This window comes from Antennarius striatus, chromosome 16 (assembly GCF_040054535.1).
Source record: "Antennarius striatus isolate MH-2024 chromosome 16, ASM4005453v1, whole genome shotgun sequence".
Taxonomy (NCBI): domain Eukaryota; kingdom Metazoa; phylum Chordata; class Actinopteri; order Lophiiformes; family Antennariidae; genus Antennarius; species Antennarius striatus.
Genome location: NC_090791.1, coordinates 11,698,084 through 11,723,064, shown reverse-complemented (window position 1 = coordinate 11,723,064; position 24,981 = coordinate 11,698,084). Strand labels below are relative to the sequence as shown.

At 39.4% G+C, this 24,981-nt stretch overlaps 3 protein-coding genes across 5 annotated transcripts; 1 reads left to right on the top strand and 2 right to left on the bottom strand.

Annotated features, from left to right (window-relative positions):
• Positions 1 to 330: 330 nt before the first annotated feature.
• On the bottom strand, positions 331 to 3,796 carry LOC137609691 (hydroxyacylglutathione hydrolase, mitochondrial-like). 3 transcript variants are annotated; one of them, XM_068336897.1, is made up of 10 exons: positions 3,672 to 3,760; positions 3,472 to 3,590; positions 3,123 to 3,307; positions 2,314 to 2,378; positions 2,027 to 2,144; positions 1,834 to 1,942; positions 1,648 to 1,751; positions 1,354 to 1,455; positions 1,182 to 1,261; positions 331 to 818 (listed from the first exon to the last, which is right to left on the bottom strand). In XM_068336897.1, the coding sequence occupies exons 2-10, from the start codon at positions 3,515 to 3,517 to the stop codon at positions 719 to 721; spliced, it is 909 nt and encodes a 302-aa protein (XP_068192998.1). In that variant the 5' UTR covers positions 3,518 to 3,590; positions 3,672 to 3,760; the 3' UTR covers positions 331 to 718. The 3 variants fall into 3 exon arrangements, with proteins under 3 accessions (XP_068192998.1, XP_068192997.1, XP_068192996.1); XM_068336896.1 differs by lacking the exon at positions 3,472 to 3,590 and having other exon boundaries at positions 3,672 to 3,796; XM_068336895.1 differs by lacking the exon at positions 3,672 to 3,760 and having other exon boundaries at positions 3,472 to 3,663.
• Positions 3,797 to 4,023: 227 nt separating this feature from the next.
• On the top strand, positions 4,024 to 5,081 carry fahd1 (fumarylacetoacetate hydrolase domain containing 1). The gene has a single exon (XM_068337365.1). The coding sequence runs from the start codon at positions 4,112 to 4,114 to the stop codon at positions 4,772 to 4,774; it is 663 nt and encodes a 220-aa protein (XP_068193466.1). The 5' UTR covers positions 4,024 to 4,111; the 3' UTR covers positions 4,775 to 5,081.
• Positions 5,082 to 11,875: 6,794 nt separating this feature from the next.
• LOC137609733 (heparan sulfate glucosamine 3-O-sulfotransferase 6-like) lies at positions 11,876 to 24,846 on the bottom strand. The gene is made up of 2 exons (XM_068336975.1): positions 23,952 to 24,846; positions 11,876 to 13,420 (listed from the first exon to the last, which is right to left on the bottom strand). Exons 1-2 carry the CDS (start codon positions 24,467 to 24,469, stop codon positions 12,802 to 12,804), a joined length of 1,137 nt encoding a protein of 378 aa, XP_068193076.1. The 5' UTR covers positions 24,470 to 24,846; the 3' UTR covers positions 11,876 to 12,801.
• Between the last annotated feature and the right edge of the window lie 135 nt (positions 24,847 to 24,981).

The window sequence follows — 24,981 nt, the reverse complement described above, 5'->3', positions numbered from 1 at the left end:
AATAAATGTGGTGTTATCTTCACTTAACTGCTGCCTACATGTTCATTCCTTTATTATACTTCAGTATTTCATATAGGACTTGTGCATGTGTACATTAATTTGTCATTCTTAAAGTACATTCTGAAAACAAGATTATTGTTTCTACATGTGTGTTTTATTGCTTTGTCAAAAGAACACCATGCAATATTCTTTGTTTTTCTGATAAATAAGCAGTGTGGATATCTTTCACCTAATCCTTTGTTCTTATAATGCTTTTATAAAGAAATTGGAAGCACTTATTTGAACACCAAACTGGGTACATTCCAGGTCAGAGATTGACAGAATGACAGATTTGATACAAAAATTACTTTATGAATATACAGAAAATGTACACGTGGCTCCCTGTCGCGTTAAAGTCTTGAATATGACGGCTTTGTGAAATAATTTTTACACCAACATTTACTCCTAACACATAAAACAATACGGACTTTAAGACTCTCATTTACAAATTAACAAACTCATTTCTCATTTAAAGGATTACATTAATGGCCATATATTCCTTGAAACAACACTATCAGAACAAACAATGCAACTGAAATAAGAGCAGAAATGCTTTTTAGCCATTAGACAAACATCTTAACATAGACATTTTCTAAAAAGGTATTTCAGATTACTTTATACAGTAGATGACTTGTAGTTTTTTATGCGGTTGTTAGAAACAGTGTCAGAGTACTGGATGTCACTCCTTGGGCACTTTGAATCCATCTTTCTCTTTCCGCAGACTTCTCATAGTTTCAATCGGGTCTGTCTGTTTTACATGGTCTTGTACGGACTTCTCTCTGAATTAAACAAACAAGAATCTTTTCAAGATGACTTTATCCCACAAGATGACACATCAATAAAATATTGACATAAAAATGAGTCAAACAAGAATGCAAATGTATTTGCATTGTTGACTAAGAAAACATATTAAAGGAAACCTAATAAATTATAACATTTATTTTCAAAAATCATAAGTGGCTGGGACTCTTGTTAATTTATATGTATATGTGTGTAGTAAGCAAGATATGTCCCCTGATGTTGTGGAAATAATTTAAAAAAACATGAGCAGAACTGACCTTAATAAGATATAAACAAACCAAAGAGACACACAAATTGTAATAGTGTAAGAAATCAATCTCTATAAACTATGGTCGACATACTTTACTCTCATGAAGGGGTTAAACATGAATTCATCTGCCAAAGTGGAGGGGATGGTGGGCTCTTTGTTGCTGCACTTCTCCTGCAAAAATATAAATATACAGCGATAAATAATTACATCTAAAGCCATTTCATTGGTCGATCATCTGATTGGATATGACAACTGTCAGATACCTTTGCCCATACCAGCTTCTTCTGAATGACCTCATTGTCTGGTTCCACATGACGTGCAAATTTCAGATTATTTACGGTGTACTCATGACCACAATAAACACGCTTTAACACAAACACATGAGGGTAAGTCAGTTTGTTAAGCATTCGATAGCACATTTATAACACCCAAAACAGGAAGTGTGTCACATCATTGCTGATAATGGGTCAAGCACTTAAGTGTGATTTACATCTTCACATTTGGACTTTTAATAATACCTCATAGGCAAACATTTGAGATGGAAAACATATATTTACAGTTTCAGGAGGCAGACGTCCTATAATCTCTATCAAGGCTTTGTACATTTGCTCTGCGGTTCCCTCAAAGAATTTGCCACAACCAGCGACAAACAGTGTATCCCCTGCAGGAAAAAGACAAGTACCATTCAAGCCTGTGTCAATGCTGATAAAGTGTCAGGACTGCTTTTGTGTAATCAGACATACCTGTGAAAACCGCTGGTGGCTTCGTGCTGTCTTGCTTAGTCACATAGTAGCAGACATGATCGGTTGTATGACATGGTGTTAGCAGACATTTGACATCAAGTGATCCAATCTGGAAAAGAATACCAGCCGTGAGCAAACGTCAAACATTTAGGGTTTATACTGGATTGTAGAGCAGACAATTTGCCGGTCTTACTTTGAATGTGTGAGAAGAAGAAACTTTTTTTGTAATAGCATCAACTCTGTCATCGCCTCCATAGACCTTCAGTCCCGGCATTAGCTTCACCATCTTATTGTTTCCACCAGCATGATCCCTGAAACGAGACAACGATCAGTTCACTGTTTGTGACACAGAAAAGTTCATAAAGACATTAAGACTTCTTCACATTCTGGAATTTTTGCTGGGTTAGCTTCAGTATTTTGACAATGCTCCAATGAATCTAATGTGCACATACGTATAAACTCATTAAACCTGCAACTTGCCAGTGGTGATGAGTAGTCAAAACTGTTGTGAGTTTTACGCCATGTTTTCTCACAGCATCCACAACCTGTCAAAAAAAACAAAGACAAAGACAATCTGAAGTAAATAATTACTACAACAGTAAGAAAATGAGACACCAGATTATGGTATCTGTGTTTAAAAAGGTTTTTGAACCAGGTATCAAGTTGTCATGCTGGTTCCGGCTGAATAATATGGCATGTCTGTTTTGACTTTTAATTGTAATCCCACTACCAAAATCTAACTTTAAAAGATTATTCAGCATCATCAAAACAACAAAATGCAAAAACCACACCTAAGGATAAGTATTTCCTAAGCAGGAGAGTTAAATACAACAAGAGAGAATATATACTGATGCAGCCTTTGGATGCACCAATGGTTAACTATAACAAAATGTCAAACTAGGAAACAACATTCACCAACACTTGCTGACTTTCAGGATAATTATTACATTAATTCAGTAAAATGATTTCTGAGAAAGGATTAAGCACACATACACATTTCTATTGGGTCATTTGATCTATCAATAGTGTCTCAATAGTTTGGCCTGGAAACATAATGGTGAAGAAAAACATTGCATCATATCTGATCATGTTTTACATGTGAACTATTGATCTGTAATAGTACTGATTAATCAGCACCAATCAGTAACCAATCAGTATTCCAAAACTTTAAATGTAAATACTGCGTTACTTTCCAGCAGTGAATGCACTATAAGGGTGAAATGTCTTCAGATATGATTAAGTGCTATATAAATAAAAGTTGATCGATTGATTCATGATAAGGCGCAGACCTTCAGTGGCTCCACGGGGTCAACGACAGCAGCTTCCCTGGAGTCCGGGTCGATCAGGAGATACATGTAATTGTCAGTGAGCGCTGGGAGAAGCTCGATCCTCATGTTAGCTTGTTCCACCAGGGACGACTTCCTCGCTGCGGTGTGAAGGAGAGCGGCTGCTTGGGCCTTGACTTCCACAGGCGCTTCATTAGAACACACATTAATATTTGACTATTATGACCTCTGGTTTCCTTAAATGTTCCCCAAAAAAAAAACCCCCAACGCTTAAAAACACGACAGCAGCACGTCCATTAACCACCTATTACATATTAACTATTACGACGCTTAAGTAAACAACAGACCTAACCTGTCATTAGTGTAATTACTTTCTTTTTGCTAGCAGCAACGTCCATATACCGGAGGAACCGCTCCGCAGCTTGCTGACAGCTCAGACACGCAAACTGTAAATCATCTCCAAAGAAACCACTGGAAATATACATATTCATCTCCAATTGACGTTATACTTCACGTACACGATGTTAACTAAAGTAGACGGTGTGGACGTACCGAATTTTAGAGCTGTTGCCGCTCCAAGTAGAGTGCAGGCACCCCGGGCCAGTGACTTGAAGATCATAACAACAGAAGCTACATGTCAACTGAACACGAAAGTTTAGCTATCGAGTTAGTTCCGCTTCAACTTTAACCTCCCAGACTCGACCAATCAAGCCAAGAAATAAATATACAGTAATTATTTAAAAATAATAATAAAAGCGTTCGTAATTGTTTATATGCGCATTAAACAAATGCATAGAACATACGGGCATATTTTGAAATTATAACTATATATATATGTAGCAACGCTAGCTCTACTCACCTATTCTAATATTATGTTTGTCTTCTCATGCTTGCCGTAGGTTAATAATTTAGTTGCACGAGTCTGACGGTCAAAGTTCAGGAAGTCTGGTTCAAACAACTTCAGAGTGGTTGGATCTGTGTCTTTTCCCACAATGGCATCACGGAACATTTCTCGATTTTGGGAATGGGGAAAGAAGATCATTTGTGTTGGGAGAAACTACGCGGATCACGCTAAAGAGCTAAAAAATGCGATTCCTACTCAACCGGTGCTGTTTCTGAAGCCACCATCTGCTTATGTTAGAGAGGGTTCGCCCATCCTGGTGCCCAGTTACACCAGCAACCTGCACCATGAAGTCGAGCTGGGGGTGGTGATCGGGAAAGGGGGTACAGCCATTCCTCAATCCACCGCAATGGAACATGTTGCGGGATACGCACTGTGCCTGGATATGACCGCAAGGGACATCCAGGACGACTGCAAATCCAAAGGTCTCCCCTGGACGCTGGCTAAAGCCTTCAACACCTCCTGCCCCGTCAGTGAGTTCATTCCCAGGGAACGCATCCCTGACCCCGGGAACGTCCAGCTGTGGTTAAAGGTTAACGACCAGTTGCGGCAGAGCGGCTGCACCTCGCAAATGATTTTCTCCATCCCGTATCTGATCAGCTACATCAGCGACTTCATCACCCTGGAGGAGGGAGATCTCATTTTGACCGGGACGCCTAAGGGGGTGTCCGCCGTGCAGGAGTATGATGAGCTGCAGGCTGGGATCGAGGGTGTTGTCACCATGAGCTTCCGAGTGGACCGACAAGATCAGTAGAGAAACACTCAGATGAATAGAGGGAGAGGGCACAGCTGTTTTCACTGGCATCCTGAAATAATCACTTTAAATTAAATTAAATTAAATTAAATAAATAAATAAATAGAAAATAGATTAGCAATATCTTTAGAGACCAGCAGGTGGCGGTGTCCTGTCACAAAGACCGCGTTAACTCGTTGCTGATCAAGGAAAAGTTCTCACAACTCAGTTTAAATATATTTTATTGTAGTACCACCCTGATAAAAATGTGGAAAATACGTTGGCGTTGTTTCATAGCTTTGATTGTCTAATAAAACTTGCAATAATTTGTTGAGAAAATGTTTTATTACATACAAATGATCTGGATTCAAAATTGTATATACGTCACAAACAGTGGACATTGCAATATATTATCATTATACACACACACACACACACACACACACACATATATATACAAACAATAAAAAAATAAAAGCGCAGCAGAAGTCAGTTCTAAAATTAATACTGTCTTCAAAGCAAGTTTAAAGAAATATTTTGCATAGAAATGAAAAATCACATAGTGTTATGATGCAGAATATATAATATTGACTTTAAACTGTAACTACAATTTCCAGATAAATTTGGGTGATTAAAAATGTTGCTATCAGAAAAGCTGTAGTGCAGAAATGTGAAGTATAGTAATATAAAATAGAAACACAAAGTAACCAACATGTCCAGCATTTAGCATTTCTGTTGCTCTTTATGGTATTTTTTCTAGCTGGGGTCTTATGATAAACGATGTCTTACACCAGTGGGTATTTCCTACTGTCTCATTAAATGGCCTACACTGAAATTATGTGGTGCTTCCTTCGGAAGCTTGAATGTGAAAAAGTTTATCCACACTTGAGTTCAAGTATTCATGTCAGTGAGCGAGTTTAGAGGGCTAAGGGTTTGGCGCTGTCTGCCTGTGGTCTTTGGAAAACATTTTGCTGTTTGCTGGATTAGCAGAGACATGTTTTCTTCAGAAAGCTTCATGAACCAGTTTATGCCGCAAACTGCCATATGGATGCATTTTTGCAACTGCACAGTGAACTCTGGTGCCCCTGAGGTCGGAGTCGTCTGGTTAGTTAACAACTGAATCCACCAGGAAGATGACTTTCACCAGCTCCATTTAGTAAAACTGATTTTTCTGTTCATCTAGTGTAATTTCAACTTTCAGGCTACGTACCTTCATCATGGTCACATTCTTACTAGACTGTTCAACATCTGTTCCAGGTTCAATTACAATTCTCCCACTGGCTTCTCCGTTTTCAGGATCAATCAGGGCCTCCATCAACCTGTCTCAGGCCAGTCTGCTGTAACCTGAGTCTGTGCACATCATCTCCTCACACCTGTGGGGCATGTTATCTCCAAGACTCACAGGACCCAAGCCCTGGCCCCCAGGGGACTCCAGGGTTATGCACGTCCATCATTAGGGCAGTTATGACACATTCAATTAGATTCAGGGTCTGGGAAACGTAGTCGTGGCCTGTTTTTCTCCCCCTCCGTGTTATAACTGCAGTACACATAGTACGACATGTGAGCGCAGGTGTATTCTCATGAGATATGAATCATACTATTCATGGTACCCATGTGACCAAAGGTATTACACCCTCACATGTTTTAACAATGGCTTCAAAGCACTAGCTTAGCTCTGGTTTAGCGTTTACCACATGAAACAGTGTTTTGTCATGGAGCAGGAGTCTGAGAGGGTACGTTAGACGCTTTCAAGGAAGAGCGGATTACATAGAGACCACAGGTTTCCATCTAACTCCCACTAGCAGTCATGTCACCAGTGACACCAGTCATGTCACCGCTGACATGAACTAAAGCCAAGGGCAAACAAAGATTATTTGGGAATTCTGTGGGCGGAAAAAATAACTCCTGAGCGAAAAGCAGAGTACAAATATGTCCTGCACCTGTAGAATGATTAAAGAAACACTAGTGACAGCATAAAAATGACTTTGAACAAACACAAAATATGTTGGCATTTAGCTTAAAGTGCAGCTGAGTACGATGTCACCCAACGTGTCTTTATAAGATAACCCTTTATTTGTCCCACAGTGGGGAAATTTGTGCGATTGCTGCAGTGGGGGTGGGGGGGGGTATACATACATACTTAAATAATACATACATATTAACATATGTAGCTTATGAAACATACATATTCACATATGATATCTGTCTGTCTGTCTGTCTGTCTGTCTGTCTGTCTGTCTGTCTGTCTGTCTGTCTGTCTGTCTGTCTGTCTGTCTGTCTATCTATCTATCTATCTATCTATCTATCTATCTATCTATCTATCTCTTTCTTTCTTGCTGGAGGTACCATGTCAAATCTCTCAGGTTCACATAGAAAACAACCTGAACACGAATACGGGCTGAAACATGTTCTTGAAAAATGTCTGTGGACTTTTTTTTTTTTTTACAGTAACATTGAGTTTAGTTAGTCTTTTAAATAATAAACAGCACTAAAATCCCGATCAGAAGCCTTCCTTAAACGATTGAGCGTGGTCTGAGTATCAGAAAAGACGTTGGGCAGTCCTTTCTGTGAACGGTTACAACACCGGGCAATGACATTAAATCTGTTGCAATGTCCAGTATGTGAAAGTGTTTTCCACCCCTGCAGTGTGTGTGTGTGTGTTTGTGTGTGTGTGTGTGTGTGTGTGTGTGTGTGTGTGTGTGTGTGTGTGTGTGTGTGTGTGTGTGTGTGTGTGTGTGTGCGCGTGCGTGCATGCGTGTGTGTGTTCTGTACCTTGCTTTGCATGTATGACACCAGACAGCTGTGGTGTGGCAGCATCACAGACGACCATTGGAGTTACTGAGTCAGGCAGGAAGCACGTGACATCACGTAAAAGAGACACCAACATGGAATGGAAAATGATGTTGTTCTGTGGTTCTGTGCATTACATGTATTTTATATTACCTACTTGAATGTCAACTGAGAGCTTACGTGGAGCGAAAACACCCACATTTCAATCTTTGACGAGTTTTGGGTGGGTTCTGAATGCAACAGTGAAGTAACCAGCCTGAATTAAGAAGGGGGTGTTTGATGATCAGTGACACCATGGAGCAAATCAAGAACCAATTTGTGATTTTTTTATTGAGCACACTGAAAGGCTGTTATTCATTTATTAGAATAAAGAGTATAAGGTTTTTGGCAAATGAACAGAAACCATGCATGAAGACCAGGTGTGAGCTTTTTTCCTTCAGAAAGTAGTGTGTTAACATTTTATTTGAAGACGCAGGTGGAAGGTAGCGTGGGCAACATACCAGGAACACACCGTACATTTAATAACTTGGTAGAGGCATGTTTCCACCACATGGCCGTGTGGTCATTTCTAAGGGGTTAAGGCTTTTTCAATAAGAATTCCACGTCTAATTTCAGAAGCCAGATTTATTTCTCAGACTGATGTGTTTCCATCCATTTGGTGGACCCGTCTCAGTTAGTACCTCATCAAATGAGTGTAAGCTTCTATAAATTTGGATTGTTTTCCAGTCAAAGCCCACTCACAGATTTCAGTTGGTGTTTGGGCTGAAGTGGCAACAGGAACATCAACTAAAATGTGTCCAGAAAAACAGTGTCATAAAGTCCTATTGTAAAAGTTCCTCATCACACATCCAAGGAAAGTCTCTCATTTGGTGTTGAGCTACTGAGGTCATTTCAAAATATCTCCAACCTAAATTGCTTTCTCATCAATTAGAGCTGGAGCCCCGATTTAACAAGAGGCCTGAACCACAGACAACATACAAAACCCCTCAGTGTTTTTTCCTCTGAATCAAAGGTGACTGGTGGAAAATGTGTGGAGTCCTCTGACTGAACCGTCTTCATTTTTTGGCTCCACATAGGGAAACCACTTTTACACTCTGATCCTACTTTTTTATCTGCTGTACATGACTAAGCCCCATTTTCTGTGCTGAAGCCTCCATCCTGTTCATCCTATGTCCTGTTTCTGATTAGTCTGCCATGTGCCAATTACCATGCAGTTTATTCCCAAATAAGAGTTACCGCACAAAATATTCAACTCTCATCACGCCTAATCTCCAACAGTCACAGTGGCCTGGAACTCAGCCCACATAAGGTGATTTTCTCTCATGCTAACAAATCCATAATAGTAGGAACTGATAGCAGGCATTAAGTTGTGGGCTCAAATCCATGGAAGCTGTGCAACTTCTAAAGCCGAACAAATTACTGTCTCTGAAAGGGTAGGAAAGGGAGATTTGCAGTTTTATGAACATGTAATTTATTGTCTTTGCCTTGTAGGTCTTTTGAGCAGTCCTAATCCACAATATCTTGCGTTTCAAACAAACCCAAAGACAAATATATTATCTTTTTAACATGTGGATTTGGTGTAAATGCTGTGTTCGACATGTCTTTCTGGCTTCAGGTGTTTGTATCCAGGCTTGGATTTGTTGTTCCTTGTATCACAACAGCTCCAACTTGATGAAGCACCTGAAGATTTACTACGTGTAGGATATGTGTACATTTTTCTCCGTTTTTGTCAACAAATAGTGAAGAAAGACTTTTCATTTAACTCCCACAAGAAACGAATAACAAACTGTTGCTACATGCATTATCTGAGTTTCTGAGATTTAAGGCATTTACCCTCTGAGTCAGTTAAGGGTCTGCTGACAGGACCTTCAAAAACAAAAACTGCTAAGTAGATGCAACATATTTTGTTTTTATGTAGGCTGAGAATGTCTGGAATTGTTATGTAACTATACTCCATATATATTCAATCTAGATAACTGATGTTGAGGATCGCCGTGCATCTAAAGCACCAAGCACAGTCATAAAACACGACGGCTCTGTAGAATATTGTGGTAGCCACAAGCCGATTTTTGCAACTCATGATATGTCACAGAGCAGCATGTTCAAACGCAGTATTGCAGGACCTGATCCCACAGAACACAAGAAGTTTTGCTTAAATAAATATGCATGAGATCATTTTCATAAACACCCATCATCCATCTTCACGTCTCACTCTCAACCAATGTGTTCTCAATCCTTCCTCCATTTTTCTCAACCCTTTCTCCTGTACCCTCAATTGAATTTCTCACATCATTACTAGTGTTTAGTGACAACCTGAGATTATGCTAAATGTCCTGCTGATTTAATGAAACTTAACGACCTGGCTATTCCTGCTCACGCTGCGACTAACAACTTTCCCAGATGGCAGAATGGGAAATCAGTTATCTTTAAAGCTGCTGCTGGGCTTGCAGAGGGCGACTATCAATGTGGATGTAATAAGAGTTGGCAATGATGGAGTGAGCCAGGCATTTAAACTTTAGTTAGGGCCGCTAAAAGCTGATGCCAGACCTGTAAAACAGACGGAGAATGTGACACTTGCAGGAATTAGGAGTGCACATGCTAAGTTGCACGAATACACACACACACACACACACACGCACGCACGCACGCACGCACGCACGCACACACACACACACACACACACATACACACGCACGCTCAAACATGTCCATCACTCCCAAACAAATTTCCATAAACAAATCTTAAAGTCAATCAATTTGATTACATGTTTTTGGTTGAATCATAGAATGCAAATTCTGGTCAGACATATGTCCTTTGTTCAGAAAAACATCTGCAGTGTATATTTCAGATCTTCAGTGGGTTCCTTTTCTGGTCGTTCCACCACACCAGATGTTTTTTTTTTTTCACCCATACACCCATGAAAGACAGGAGCTCTGCTGCTAATTCTGTGCCCACAGAGGAAGAGGAGGGGCTTAGAGAGCGAGCTGACATCTCTTATAATTAAAGGCCATAGTGCGCACAGCCCTCAGACTGTATATGTGGTCTCGCTGTGTGGAAGTGGTGAGAGGGAAAAGCACTGAGGAGACAGATGAGAGGGGGAGAGCTCCGTCCGGTGAGAAAATAAGGTTTGAAAGGACAAAGAAGTTAAAAAACAGACAAAGTCAGACCTGGTGTGGACTGGACCAGCCTGTAATTCCCAGATGTATACCATTATCGAGTCTACTATGTTCAATTCATAATATAGATGCCCTAAGGAATAAACGGCAATATGTATTCATTTGGAATCTTGAACTAGCTGTAGCTACAGTGTATCACTGGATTGGAGGCTGAGATGTCGCTCATCCATCCATTTGTCTTGTTCTTGTTTTCCACTGGAATCAGGCGCCGACCTGATGGCTGTTCATGTAATCTGATAAAACACTACCAGGAAAACAGGCTCCATCCTCAGTGATGATTAGCCCTGATGAATGTTTTCTACTTTTAAGAGAAAATCTTTTTCCAGTCAAGTGTTAAGAGCTAAATGAAGCACATGAATTTTTTGGGAAAATAAGTTTTCTTATTTAGATAATAATAATAATAATAATAATAATAATAATAATAATAATAATAATAATAATAATAATAATAATAATAATAATAATAATAATAATAATAATAATAATACTTTAGATTGATGGATGGATGGGTGGATGGATGGATGGATGGATTTTTCTATCTGTTTTTGGCAAGATTACTAAAAAATGATATGAATGATGATTAATCATCAAATACTGTGAGGAACCATCTAATAGATGTCTGTCTTACTTGCGATTATCACCTGGACGCATCATGGATAATGTCTACAATGCTTGGACAAATAAAACACAATGACATCACCATAAGATTTACCACACGGTAGTCTGATCTGGATCCAAGTAGTATTCCAGATCTGTTGATCCAGAATGTTTGAATTTAATCATTTTCCTGTGAAATAGGCAAATAGACTACTAGTAAAATTGGGGACATGCTAACAGTAGTTTTTTCCATTCCTTATACTTCTGCTATTTTGTTTGTGGCTTTACGCTAATTTGAGGTTAATATCAACAATAAATTTTTAGATGCAGACTTCTTTATGTGAAAAATTTCAAGACATGACAGATCTGCTTTGCAAGCTTTGGTTGCTCTGCTATAAGTGGATAATCACTATTCAGGGGAGTGTTTGAGCAAACTGTAGATGATACGGGCTGGAACACATATTTTTCGGCATCGTTTGCTACATTTTATTGGATCCAGATCCATTTCTGGGAGACAAAATATATCCTTCATAACAGTCCTCATATAAACATCTTCAGTATGCATGATCGTTTTATTTATAGTAATACATGAAATGGATAAAAATAAAATTGCCACGTAAAATAAAACTTTACCACAAATATTTATGAATCAGAGTCATAATTAAGGTTTTATACACAAATAATTATATACTGTAGTTCAAATATTCAATATTATTATTCAATATAATCACAGCTCGAACAGTACTTTATTGTAAATGAGTACAGCTGGAATGGTCCCAGACAGTTTCAACAGTTGATGTGAATTTGAAGCAAAAATATCTACAAACGGAATGTGTGTATGTGTGTTGTCTGTTGCTACACCTTAAATATACGTATACAGATGAGGTATCATTGGTTCATCAACTGGAATGTACTGAGAGATATCCTGCATCAAACTGAGATGTGTTTATGTTACATATTGTAACATTTGCATGAAAATTCAAATGCACACATTGTAAGAGTGGCAGTAGCACTGCTCACTATAATCACAGCATGTGACATCATCTTTAATGTCCTGTTAACGAAAGCAAAGTACATCATTTCATGTCCCTTTTTTGTCTAGTTGTGAAATAAATATGCTTTTCATTAAAGAAATCTCTAACTTTATTCCAAACAGAAACTATAAATAGCTTCTATAATAAAACTTATATTCAAAGACAACATTCGCTTTCCATTGGTACAAGGAAATGATTTAATGCTTTCATAACTAAGCCATTAACTATGCATAAATGTACATATGGCATGTTGGCAGCACTGTGTTCATGTTGTCTTCTAGGACACCACAAAATATGACGATTCATGGGCTGCATGTCATGATGATTCCAGAATCAGAATCAGTTTGTGGACATTGCGTTCCTCTACCCTGTCCCTGAGAACATGAACCCCGTTTGAGCCTTAAACAGTCAAACTCGACTGAAAACTGAGATTGGCTTCTCTTGTCCCCTGTCAGTCCCAGCCAAAGTCTTGTCCACTCATTTGGTAGAAATGGTGGTTGAAAGGTCGGTAGAAGTCTTTGAGTCTCTGCAGAATCTTAGATGGAATATGGGGATGGGGTCTACCCTTGGACTTTCCAAGGCAGCGAGGTCTGCTGCTGCCCTCTGGCTTCTTTAAACAGGGAAAACCTTTAGTCTGGTTGAAGTAAAAGTGTTTGTCTGAAACGACCCTTTTTAGACCCAGAAAGTCCTGAACCCGACCCATCTCCCCAGCTGGATCAGACACCAGGCGCTCACCGCTAACAAACAGAAACTGAGACAAGGGGAAGTGCTGAAGCCAGTTCTCCAGATGTTTGGAGTAGAGGCCGATGCGAACGGCGCTCCATGTGCTATCAATGAGACCCGTGGAGGAGTTTTTTAAAACCAGGTTCTGGAAGGATGGAAGGCCAGGGTTCTTGGACAGTGTCTGGGTATAGTCGGACACAGCCCGTGTCACGGGATCCCTGACCACCACTATGAGCTTGGTTTGGCAGTTCATGGTGCAAACACGGCTAGGAGCCTCCTTTGTAACAAAGTAGCTGGGTGTCTTCTCCATGGTGATCTGGCCGTCCAAGGTTCGAGGCATCAGGCTCCTAAATGTAAAAAGGAAACAGATCAGAAACTGTAAAGGAAAATGTAAGCACAACGTACACTAGATAATGTGGGATCAAATACTTTCTTCACACAAGTATAAAATCAAAATTAGCAATTAGCATCCAGTTTGTGTCTAGTGGGTACATGTAAACCTAGCATTCACTCTCCTTTAGCTCTGTTTATTTGGTTTCCACTGACTCTTTTTTTTTTATCTCTAGCTAAATGCTTCCCTATGTTCCCCAGATAGTGGTTACCATTGTTGATATGTGCTGATCCGGAGGCACAAAGTTGGTCACAGCTTTTTCACTGGAAGCAGCTGTATGCTACACCTGGAAGTAATGTCACTGACAGCAATGACAGGAAAAAAAACCCTAAAATTTCCATAGCAAAAAAAGAGCCTCAACTCTATTGGTCTTCCAATACTTATCATTATGTGATTGCCACATCGGTATTGATATACAGTGAAAAGAAGACAATATTTTACATAAGCACATTATATATGCTTAGTATTAAAGCACCCCAAAATCAGTGTGATTAAAGCGCCATACACTCTATTGTGTTTATGTCCCAGTCCCAGACAGCCCATCTGAGTCTCACTGTTCCAATTACTGTAGGCCTGATGACTCAAACCCACAAAACCTCAAGAGCCACTTAACAGCAATTTTCAATAGATCCCTACCCCCCAACCCTAACTCCACCACCACCTTCTTACTGAAAGAGCAAAACACCCCCCCCTCCTTCACCACCTTCATCTCCCCTATGGGTTCCTACAAGGACTCGAACAGACCAAAGTGTGCAGGAAGTGTAACCAGGATGGCGAGCTGCTGAGCTCAGCTAGTGTGTTTACCATATGGCTGCAATGAAGGGACAGGCTAAGTTGTGTGCATTAACAAAGACATGTGCAGAATCACGGGCCACTATATGGCAGAGATGAATTTAGCATTATAAACCAATGTCTATTTATGTAAATGAATAGATCATAATAATTAAAGTTATATTATTCCAAATTTATCCTTTAAGCTCTGTGAAAGTTTCCCAGTGTAAGGAACTGGTAAGGCTGGTTTTATTTCAGCACTATCTGGCAGATTGTCATGGTGTTTGATCATAATTCTACATGTCATTTTGACAGATTATGTTATTTAATATTATTGTGGATTTGAATTTCAAGGCAACTTGTTTCATATGGCATGGATGATTAGTCAGGTTTAAAGCATCAAATGGCTGTAGTTCATTAACACAACACATTTTTCTATGGTAAAAACAATGATGTCATCAGGCTTTGTTTCAGATTTAAACTCTGAAGAATCCTGTAAGCAATACAGATCTTGCTATTTGTTGTTTGTTTGCTTGCTCCTTTTTTTAGATCTGGTTACATATTGATCCAATGATTATTAAAGTGTGTTGAATTCAGTGGTACTGAACCCATCATCTCATACTGACATTCTTAGGTCTGTGAAAACCTGAAAAGACAATCTATACAGCCAGTGTTTGTCAACTTATGGCTGCCATAGAAACTTAGTTTATTCCATGGACAATAACCAGTGTGCGCTAGAGTGGACTAATAATTTTTCTATGGAGATTAATACAGTTGATTAAAATCAAAAATTAAAAAAAACAAAACATTAAACCCACTACCTATGTGTGTATTTAACATATACGACACCATGCCTCTGAAGTTCAGGGGATTAGGTAATGATGCAAATATAATTATGGAAATTCTATTAAATTGCTGCCTCTAAATCTTCTAAATGTTTCAGTAAACTAACATTAATCCAATGCTTGTACTTGATCTGATAGATGTTCAGATTGAAACGGACCCTCCAACAGTTTTTGAAGTGCACTGGATTGTAAATCACAAAAAGCAGTCGGTGATCAAAGTACAGGGTACACTCTTAGTCAAATAAAACACCTTAACCCTTCACAAATCAGCCTTTATCAAATGTACTAGTTAAATAATGACAAGGAAAGTCTGTATTTTACTTAAATTAAATTATATCAGCTCACAGATATGATGTTAAGGCTCTACAAAATGTTAATGTGAGGAACGTCTGTTCAACAAATGCAGTACGAATTAAGCTTAAAGATGTTTCTTCCATGTTCTTACACACATAAATACACATTTGCAGCACAGTTAGATGAACAAATGCTTTGCGGTTGTTATTTATCCCTAACAACAACCTTTAGTCTGCTTTTAGTCTGTTTAAAAGTCAGTTAAGACTAATATTCTCATAACTTATGTGTTACAAGAAACAGGGTAGATAATTTGTAATAGTGTCCATAAATCCATCCATGTCCATTTGTATCATCCGTCTATCCATCCATGAGTCATGGATTTTGTTGGAATTTATCCCCGCTTGCAATGGGCGAGAGGTGGGGTACACCCCGGATGTGTCGCTAGAGCATCAAGGGGATCGAAATAGTGTTTACTGTACAAAATATGGACACTACAGCTTCACTGACGATTAAAATCACAGAAATTTCATGAATTACTTGAGGTCCTTGGGTCACACTAATCCCTGGGTTGACACCACACTCACACATGAGCCATCAGCCGATTAGCTCCGCGTAGTTAAACAGCTTGATTCCACCCAAAGAAAACAAAATACATCCCCAAACTTCTAAAGTTCACCAATTAATGCTACACATAGTTTGTTAGATCCTCACAAAAAAGTGTGCAAATAACACATTGTGGTTTGAGGGGGATTGCGTGTCTGACTATTTCTTGGCCCGGTGCAATTACTTCCTGCATCTGCTAATAAAAACACACTTCATGTTGTGTGTACGCTTTAGTTCTTGTAAACATTACATAAAACACAAAGCAAGCTTTTGAGCTGCTTGTAGCCAAACCGGCCATTTCTCCTTGTTTACGGTACTTGTGCTGCAGCAAATACATGATAGATTGTAATGAAGGAACTCATCAGATTAAATACCAGCATATTTATTCTCTCTGTACTCTGCACTAAACAGATTTTAGTCTGAACTGAGGTTTTCAACTGCAATAAAGGTGAGACAAAAACACTCCAGGAACATGGTAAAGAAAAAAGAAAAGACAGACACCTTCTAATTCATGCTATTTCTTTACTAGTTTTCTTTATAATATTTTTATATCATAACAACTGGTCAGATTTGATGCCAGGAGTCAAAGAATTTTGACTTGAAGATGCACCAAGTGCGCTGCAACTTTGAAGAAAGTTTCTGTAGTTTCAAGTTTCCCTATTTACTTGAAGATAGGCCATTGAAATTTACCCCCATTAAAAGATCCCATAATAAAAAACCATTAATTGATTATTTTCCAACTACAAGAGCTGCAAATGGCCTGTCATTTCCTGTCTGTCCCCTGTTTATCTGTGTCTAATCAATACGTCTGTCTCTATATGAGGGATTGTTCACTGTGTGTGTGTGTGTGTGTGTATGTGTGTGTGTGTGTGTGTGTGTGTGTGTGTGTGTGTGTGTGTGTGTGTGTGTGTGTGTGTGTGTGTGTGTGTGTGTGTGTGTGTGTGTGTGTGTGTGTGTGTGGTTGTGGTTCATGAGTCGAGAGGTGTCAGTGTTTACTGATGAGAACTGAGTGCTCGTCTCCTCGCCCCTCCTCGTCCCTCTCATCCATACTCTTGAATTTGTCCTTCCCTCCTTGACATAAGTGTCACATTAGTAATTGACCAAAAGTTGTCCTTCCATATCCATGAATACTTAATGAAGTTGCCCCACCAGGCCCTCCTGTCCTTCGGTCTCTATCTCCCTCATCGCAATCTGTCTAACGATCAATAACATCCATTTTCTGTCATAAATACGTCGCTGAATGTGGTGTCAGGGAAAATCATAAGCAGAGGGATCAATGTTCTTATACATGTACATCTACTGATTTTATGGTATGTTTTGATTTATCTTATTATATGCTGTGTTTTGTTGCGTAAACATTTGTCTGATTTTAAATGTTGTTATGTCACCTTATGTGTTGTATGGTTTCACGCTACTTTATGTTACATTTTACGTTGTGTTTTATGTTACATTGCATCGTGACATTGAATATGGCAAGCTCATTTAACTTAAAGAAAAAGTCATTTCAGCTGACTGCACCAAAAATGCACAAGGATGTTTCCTTTTTGGCCACGTACTGGAAGCCTTGCTGACATCCCATTTTAGTCTGAAACTCCCTGCTGCTTAAAGGATATAGAATTTTTTTTTTCCCCTGAAGTGCTGCAACCCTGATTACACAACTGATAGGGTCTAGCCAGTCTGGATCAGAAGATTAAATACTAACCCTGGCAACAAGGATGTGGCCAAGAGACTTCCTGCCCCTAACATTATGAGTTCTCCTGCTGATGAGCTGCAGCTACATCCCCTGTAGCGCCTGAACAACTGGCTTTATGCAGAAATGAAGAGAGGCAAAACGATCATAAGATCCAATCAGATGTTTCTAAACCACATGCCAATCTCAAATTTAATGTCTAGTAAATATTAATTTACTGGACAATCTATGCTAAAAACCGAATTGCTGGAGAAGACTTCTTCTCTGTCAGGCATCTGTACCTACCAGAGCTTCCATAGCTCAATTAATGAGGCTGTGGAAAATCATGGCAGTAAAAAATGAGCAGGGGAGCAAACTAAGAGAAAACTTTTCCAAGTATAGTGCTGCGATGCTCAGAGGGTAACAGAAAAAGCCTCCGGACCACAAACGGCCCATCAGGATGTCAGGATGAGTGTGGGAAACTCAATTTATTCCTCCATTCCTTGATGACACATATGTTACTATTTTAGCCTGACCAGAAAACAATAGAAAATAACACAATAAATCTTGTTTCAACAAGCAGCGAATTGAGTTATTCAAAATAAAAGAGAGGAAAACAATATTTACTTTCTTGGTAAAAGTCAGATAAGAAACATAGAGTAGATATGTTTGAATGAGAAGTAAGTTAAAGAAATACAGTTAACCATTTTGGTAAGGAGGTCAAAAGATTAGCACCATCATCATTATATACATCATTATATAGTTTCCTTAGCCAAGCATAAGGACTGAAAAAGGAGACACATCTTGGACTTTAAAAATTCTCGAGCTATCAGAAGACATCTTTAGGACATGAGATGAAATGGATACCCCCATATGTGCTATACTATAGCAGCAACAAGTTTTTCTTTAAGAAAAAAAAAAAAAAAGCCAGAACATCAAAAGGCGTCTCTTCATGTGGGAGAAACATGTGCAATGTGCTGTAGAAACATGTCTAATGATTTTTATGTTTCGCTCCAGAAACACAACGCTCACACACAAAAGGAAGGACAGGCAGATGTACAGACATGCTGATTGCTTTGTGTCTCTCACAATGTCACCACAGTGGTGCACAACAGCGACAAAGATTCAAAGTTCACCATGAGAGCACATCAGCAGGCCAGTGATGCTGTCAATGTGATACTACTCATAGCTCTGCAGGCACAAGAGGATCCATCATTGTCTGTGGGATTCTAAGGGCCGATGCCGCCCTGCTCTAAGTTCTTTGTCGGATCAGAAACCCGAGCGAGCAACAAGACCTCAAAGTGTCATGAACGGCAGGGATGTGCGAAACACAAACCAGTGTGTGTAAACCCAACAAAGCCTGAGGACGGGCTCGAGCAACAGTAATATAAACTTGGATTTCACAACACCGAGCGGTACAGTATGTATCAGAGCTAGAGCGATATTTGACACACACATAAAAACACACACAGAGCACTTGATGAAAGTGTTAGCCTGGAGATGCCTTCAACCGATACCCATCACCTCTCTCCACAGGCAGCAAGAGGAAATGGATGTTTAGAACCCTCAGTGGAACAACCTGACTGAAAGAAAGACCGCACCCACACATATTAAATACAAGTCTATTAGATTAACTTTGTTCTTATGATTAATATATATTAATGTGGGCAGAGTCTCTACAGCGTCTTGGAGTCGCATTTACAGTCAGAAACTCTACACGAGTACTTCAATAAAGCATCAAGGCAGTGTAATTTATCCATTATGTAATTTCACCTAAAAACAATAGTCCTAACAAGTCACTGGCAATGAAAACCTACCCCAAGAACTAATCCGTGGAACTCAGTGGTATCATTATTAGTAGGTTATTCAAGAAAAATTTATATTTGACTAATGGCGAGTTTCTTCAGGATCCAACTCAATGACAATTAAAGATAATTTAGATTTGACAACTAACCGTTGCAGCAGATCCAGGACTTAATTTATACTTAATTATTATGTAAAACAATCCTGGATATGTCTGGCAAAACTAATGATTTTCTGTAGATTTCTTTCCCTGACACCAGATGTTGGACTAAAGCAGTGAGCTTTCATCGCATCGCATCGCATCGCATCGCATCGCATCGCATCGCATCTTATCACACCATTGGCTGCAAATATGGCAAACGTTAACTGCTAACCATTAGATTTGAGCTCAACACAAAAAATAAATCAAGAGGTATTTCAGGCCTTCACAATTTTTGATATTTGATAAGAACAGCCTTCTGTGTAATTGAGCTATTTATTTCTTTGACATGCTGACTGGCCTGATGCTGGATCAAACATTTAAATAAAAGCTATCCTGGTGATTTATTACATGCTCAATTCCATATTTGGATTGTTTTTAAATAAATATGTTTTTAATACTCCTGTGTTCATATGAAATTTGCTTTACTGTTTTGGAATTTCCTGTGCAGCTGAGCATGAAATAAGGACTATTTATTTATTTACTTCTTTAATTTCACCAAATCAAAACCAAAATTTCTTTCCAGGTATTGTTCTCACTAGTTTATCGCAGTCCAATATAAATAAAACCCTGCTCATTTTGCAGACCCCAAGATGCACAATGTTGAACCTCAAATTAATAAAATACCCACCATATGGGGTTTCCGTGTGGGTCTTTACAAACCTTAAAGGAACACCTAAATGAGAGAAACCCCAGTACCAATAAAACACAACGCAACTCAACACTACAGAGACCACTTCCTGGTCTGCTAAACCAATCAGTCATGTTCAACCTCTGTTGCTAATGGCTTCAGGGCTGGACACAGAATGAGGTGTCAGGAAAATCACCCACGCTCTGGAAAACATTGCCCAATATAGTCACCATTTCAAATGTCAACATCCTGATTGGCATTTAAGTATTGGAATCTGGCTCCTGAAATAAATGTTGTACATAGTCTACAAGAGCTAGTGTCACAGAAAATTCTATTACCAAAATAGAAAGAAAAATGTAGAATATTGAGGATCATGGAGGGTTGAGTTCTATTCATGACGCATAATCAAAATCACTCAACCAACATTTTCTAGTCACATACTCAATGTTACTCATTTTAATACTGAACACAGCAAAGACAAACAAAAATTGAACTTTAATGTCACATGAAAGAAGCTCGTAAAAAGGCTCCGATAATTAATGAAGACCAGAATTATATTTATTTATTCACCTGTTGTCATCACTTCATATCCCTATAAGAACCTATAAAAGCACAGGGTGATCTGTCCTTGGCCTGGTGATGCTTCTCTTAAAGGATTTTTACTATATTTTAATAGAAATCCATTCAGGCATGGCTTTTAGTGTCAAGACCGTAGGTTAGTCAATTGGCAAGCTTTCAAAATATTGATGGAACATGTGAACCAGTGTTTTTCCTCCAAAAGAAATGGAAAACAATTCGTATGATGTAGTTCCGCTCAAGTGAGACAGTGTTTGCTGTCTTCAGGATAGCAACCGCTTGATCTATTACAATCAATGCTCTCATTTTTAATGTAATTAAGGAACTTAAAGATACAACAATAAATAAAAAACTCTGGAGTTACTCATCCCAGCCCACATCGTGACAATCAGACCCATTGTGTCATGGAAATTTGAGGTTTTTCAGTTTTCTGCAGTGCCTCTCAAATCCCATATGAAACCCATCACTCCAAGACGTCCTCTTTAAACCATAAAACAACAGAGAAATTCATTAAATCTTTGCCTCGTTTTGAAAGCGCAATTTGTGGCTTTTCCTTTCCCGTAATGGGCTCATATGCACACATGCAAACGAGAGAAAGGTTTGGACAGAGAGAGAGACGCTGGGTGGAGAGGTGAAAGAGCAACAGAGTTGACTGGATCACTCAAACAGTGTTGCTTCATCCATGAAGTCAATCCAACATGCAGCCAGAAATATTTTTCAGATACGCTGATTCAACACCGGTCTACACTTTTACTGCTTAACATTGTTGTCATGACAACAAAGATGTCTGATTTAGAGGCACATAAATATGAGTTTTCATTGATTATTGCTGACATACAAGACTGCAACAGTCATAAATCCTTAAGGGAAGGGTCAATAAAGCAATAAGTCAATATTACTTAATTGTGGCTGTACTTATCCACTATTGAAACATTTATATGCAATATAAATATTAACATGTATTAATAAGAAATATTGAATATTAATTGTGCCGTGTGAATAATAAATATTAACACTTCACATAACATTATTTTTGGTGACCTGAGAGCTGCAGCTGAAGCAGGAACCTTCAACGATATAAAACATTGTGGTTTCTTTCATGTGTGTTATAGCTCTGAATATGTGTGTGTGTGTGTGTGTGTGTGTGTGTGTGTGTGTGTGTGTGTGTGTGTGTGTGTGTGTGTGTGTGTGTGTGTGTGTGTGTGTGTGTGCGTGCAATGCATGCGTGTGCGTGCGTGTTTGCTAGCTTCCAGATGTGACAGTGAGTTGACCTTCGTGTGCTGTCAGTCAGGTGAGAAGGACCTGCTTGTTCCACATGGATGACTTCATACTGTCATCCTCAACACACACACACACACACACACACACACACACACACAGACACGCACACACACACTCACACACACAAAGACACAGCCACTGTTGCACCTCACACCTCCCAGCAGTTCTCTGTGGGTCGTTGGGAATGTCAGCAATCAGATTTTTCCCAATTTCTGAGATTCGGTCACAACAGGGAGCCAGTTTCAGTGATGTCACCCAGGATCTCGTTTCTCCTGTCTCTACTGTTGTTAATCCGTCCAACTCTACTCCTCCAGTTTCAGCACGGTTTACATACTGTACATACTACACAAGTCCAAAGCAGAAAATTGCTAATATTATAAATGAACACCAGTAATCATAGAAGATCACAACCATCCATAAGTGTCATGCAGCAGTTTTTAAAGCCCATATTAAGGCTATACTTATATATACTGTATACATGTCTGATTATGAACTTTTTGTTAGTTGTTCATCATCTATTATATTTGAAGACATTTTTAAAATAAACAATTATATTGATTGTTTATATAAGAAACGAGAAATCTTTGTTTTCAGTCACCAATGTTTTGCTGACCGTTTCAGCATCTCTGCAGAACTCCAGCATTTAAGCACAGCAACATCACAGCCCCAGTCAGGCTAATTAAAACACACAGAAACACACATAAAACACGGGCTGGAAACACCAGTAAATGAATAGTATGGAGAGGCAAAACTAGACATGAATATGCTGCTTAATAAAAAGGTGCGAGAATGATGGGGAGAGAAAGATGAAGGAGTCAGCAGAGCCGAGAACTTTAAATAAAGACTGTGGGAAAATGATAGAGAAGCAAAGTATTAATCTGCTGCAAAGTCTGTGATACATGTGTGTGCTCATGAAAAAAAAGAGAGAGGAAGCTTAGCAGCGTGCTGAAGTGGTGAAAGTGTTTCCATGTGTTGTGTTCTCCAGTTAAAACACAGCTGAAAAGGTTTTACAAAAGGCAAGAAAAGATTCAATTACATCAAGACATTTGTCTCAGTTCCTCTTCGTCCTGTCAAAGCTCGCAATCACCTCATGGCAACGTCAACGCTAACAAGTCTGAAACGGTACTCTGACTCCGGGTGACCTTCACCCGGAACTTGTAGAACATCTGGAGATGATCAGGATTCATTTGAATCCACCCTTAAATCCTTCTTCTTTAGGTCATCTTAAATGATAGCTCTGGTCAAACTCGAATCATCATGCTGTCACTACGTCAGTAGCAGGCAGAACATCTTCTGCGCCTTCAAATACGAAACCATGAAGCAACAGTATTGTAATTTGCTGCCAAGACCTGAATTAATTAATGATGAGCCACTTTTATGAAGTAATCACAATCACGCTTTCTCTCAGACTGATACTGGGATGTTAATGTCAAGTTTAACTGAATGAATGGTTTATAGATGACTGTCTGGATGATGGAGTACTCCTTAGAGACCTCACTGGCCTTTTTGATCTGCTTTACAGCATCCACTAAAAATATGGATTTATGGTGATGTCAGTATATCAGTCTAAACAGAGAACGGCTGTGGAGTCTATTGACAAGTAGGCGTAAGCGCTCCTTATCAGGAAAATTCAGTCTGAAGGAAGATGTCATCAAAAAGTTATTCTGTTACCATCCTGTAGTAAACTTAGAGCTATTGTAGTTGTGTTTATAACAGATTAAAATCAAATTTATGTGTTTTTATTTGCAACTCTACTCATCATTTTTTATTTATCCGATGCTGAGCTTAAGTGTAACCTAACTGTGTTTTCCCTACCTGTACCATTCCAATCCCCGGTCATAGAACCTGTCGAAGAAGTGCGGCTCCGCGCCGACGGCTCTCACATCCGGATGGATGCGGAGAAACTCCAGCAGAGCGCGGGTTCCCCCTTTCTTCACACCAATTATTATCGCCTGTGGAAACCTTTTGATCCCGAACGTGTTGGACACGGGGATGCTGTTGTTGTCCTGGACAGTCTCCTGCGCTCTGCCCGACTCTTGTTGAGGAAGCTGTCCCGGCGCGTCATCCGGCTCTGCGCCCGCGGAATCTGTGCGTAAGGATGCGTCAGGAAGGAGACGCGGCGACGGTCGCAGGTTGTCCAAAACGCGGCGATGATCGTCCAAAATGTCATAGTCTGTTCCTTGTTGACTGTATAGAGCTCTCGGAGCCGAATCGCACAGCCCGGTGAGGCAGTAGAAGAAGTATGTGAAAATCAGGACCATGGTAAAGAACACCGAGACTTTGGACAGCACCTTGCCAAAGTTGAACCTGACTCTGGACCCACTACATCCCATGAGTTGATCTCCTGCTCGATGTTAAAAGGCCGAAATGGGGACAGCATGCTTCTTCTTCCTACATCTGTTAGAGATTATGTTGGCTTTTCAGTTTATTTCGCAGAACCTGTTGCGAAAACGTGAACCATCGCATGGAGATCTTCCGCCAGCAATAGAATGACAAAGTGGGTTTGTCAAAAACAGATCCTCATTATCTTTGCTTCCTTTAGTCAAAATCATTACATTTCAATCGAGAAAGTTCTGTCTTTTTCTTTTTTTTTTACGTGAACCGTTTAATTTGCAGTCAGATGGTCTTTGCAGGCTCTGGATCGGTGCGCTCTGAAGTCTCCTGATCTCTCATTGAGGGCTTCCACTCTTCTTTCCTTACGCCCTTTTTTTACACAAGTCTCCACCCCTCTCCCCTGAAGCTACAAACGTACCTACACATATTTTGTTCATTGTAAGTGAAAATATTTAAATATCTTATAATTTAGAAAGTACTATTACTATGATAATAATAATTATTATTATTA

Coding starts and splice junctions, on each gene's coding strand:
- LOC137609691 (XM_068336895.1), bottom strand. CDS start 3,610: ATGAATATGTATATTTCCAGTGGTTTCTTTGGAGATGATTTACAGTTT. Junction 2,379..3,122: donor ACCCCGTGGAGCCACTGAAG/GTCTGCGCCTTA, acceptor TTTTTTTGACAG/GTTGTGGATGCTGTGAGAAA. Junction 2,145..2,313: donor TTGACTACTCATCACCACTG/GCAAGTTGCAGG, acceptor GTCTCGTTTCAG/GGATCATGCTGGTGGAAACA.
- fahd1 (XM_068337365.1), top strand. CDS start 4,112: ATGGCATCACGGAACATTTCTCGATTTTGGGAATGGGGAAAGAAGATC.
- LOC137609733 (XM_068336975.1), bottom strand. CDS start 24,469: ATGGGATGTAGTGGGTCCAGAGTCAGGTTCAACTTTGGCAAGGTGCTG. Junction 13,421..23,951: donor CGGGGATTGGAATGGTACAG/GTAGGGAAAACA, acceptor TTTTACATTTAG/GAGCCTGATGCCTCGAACCT.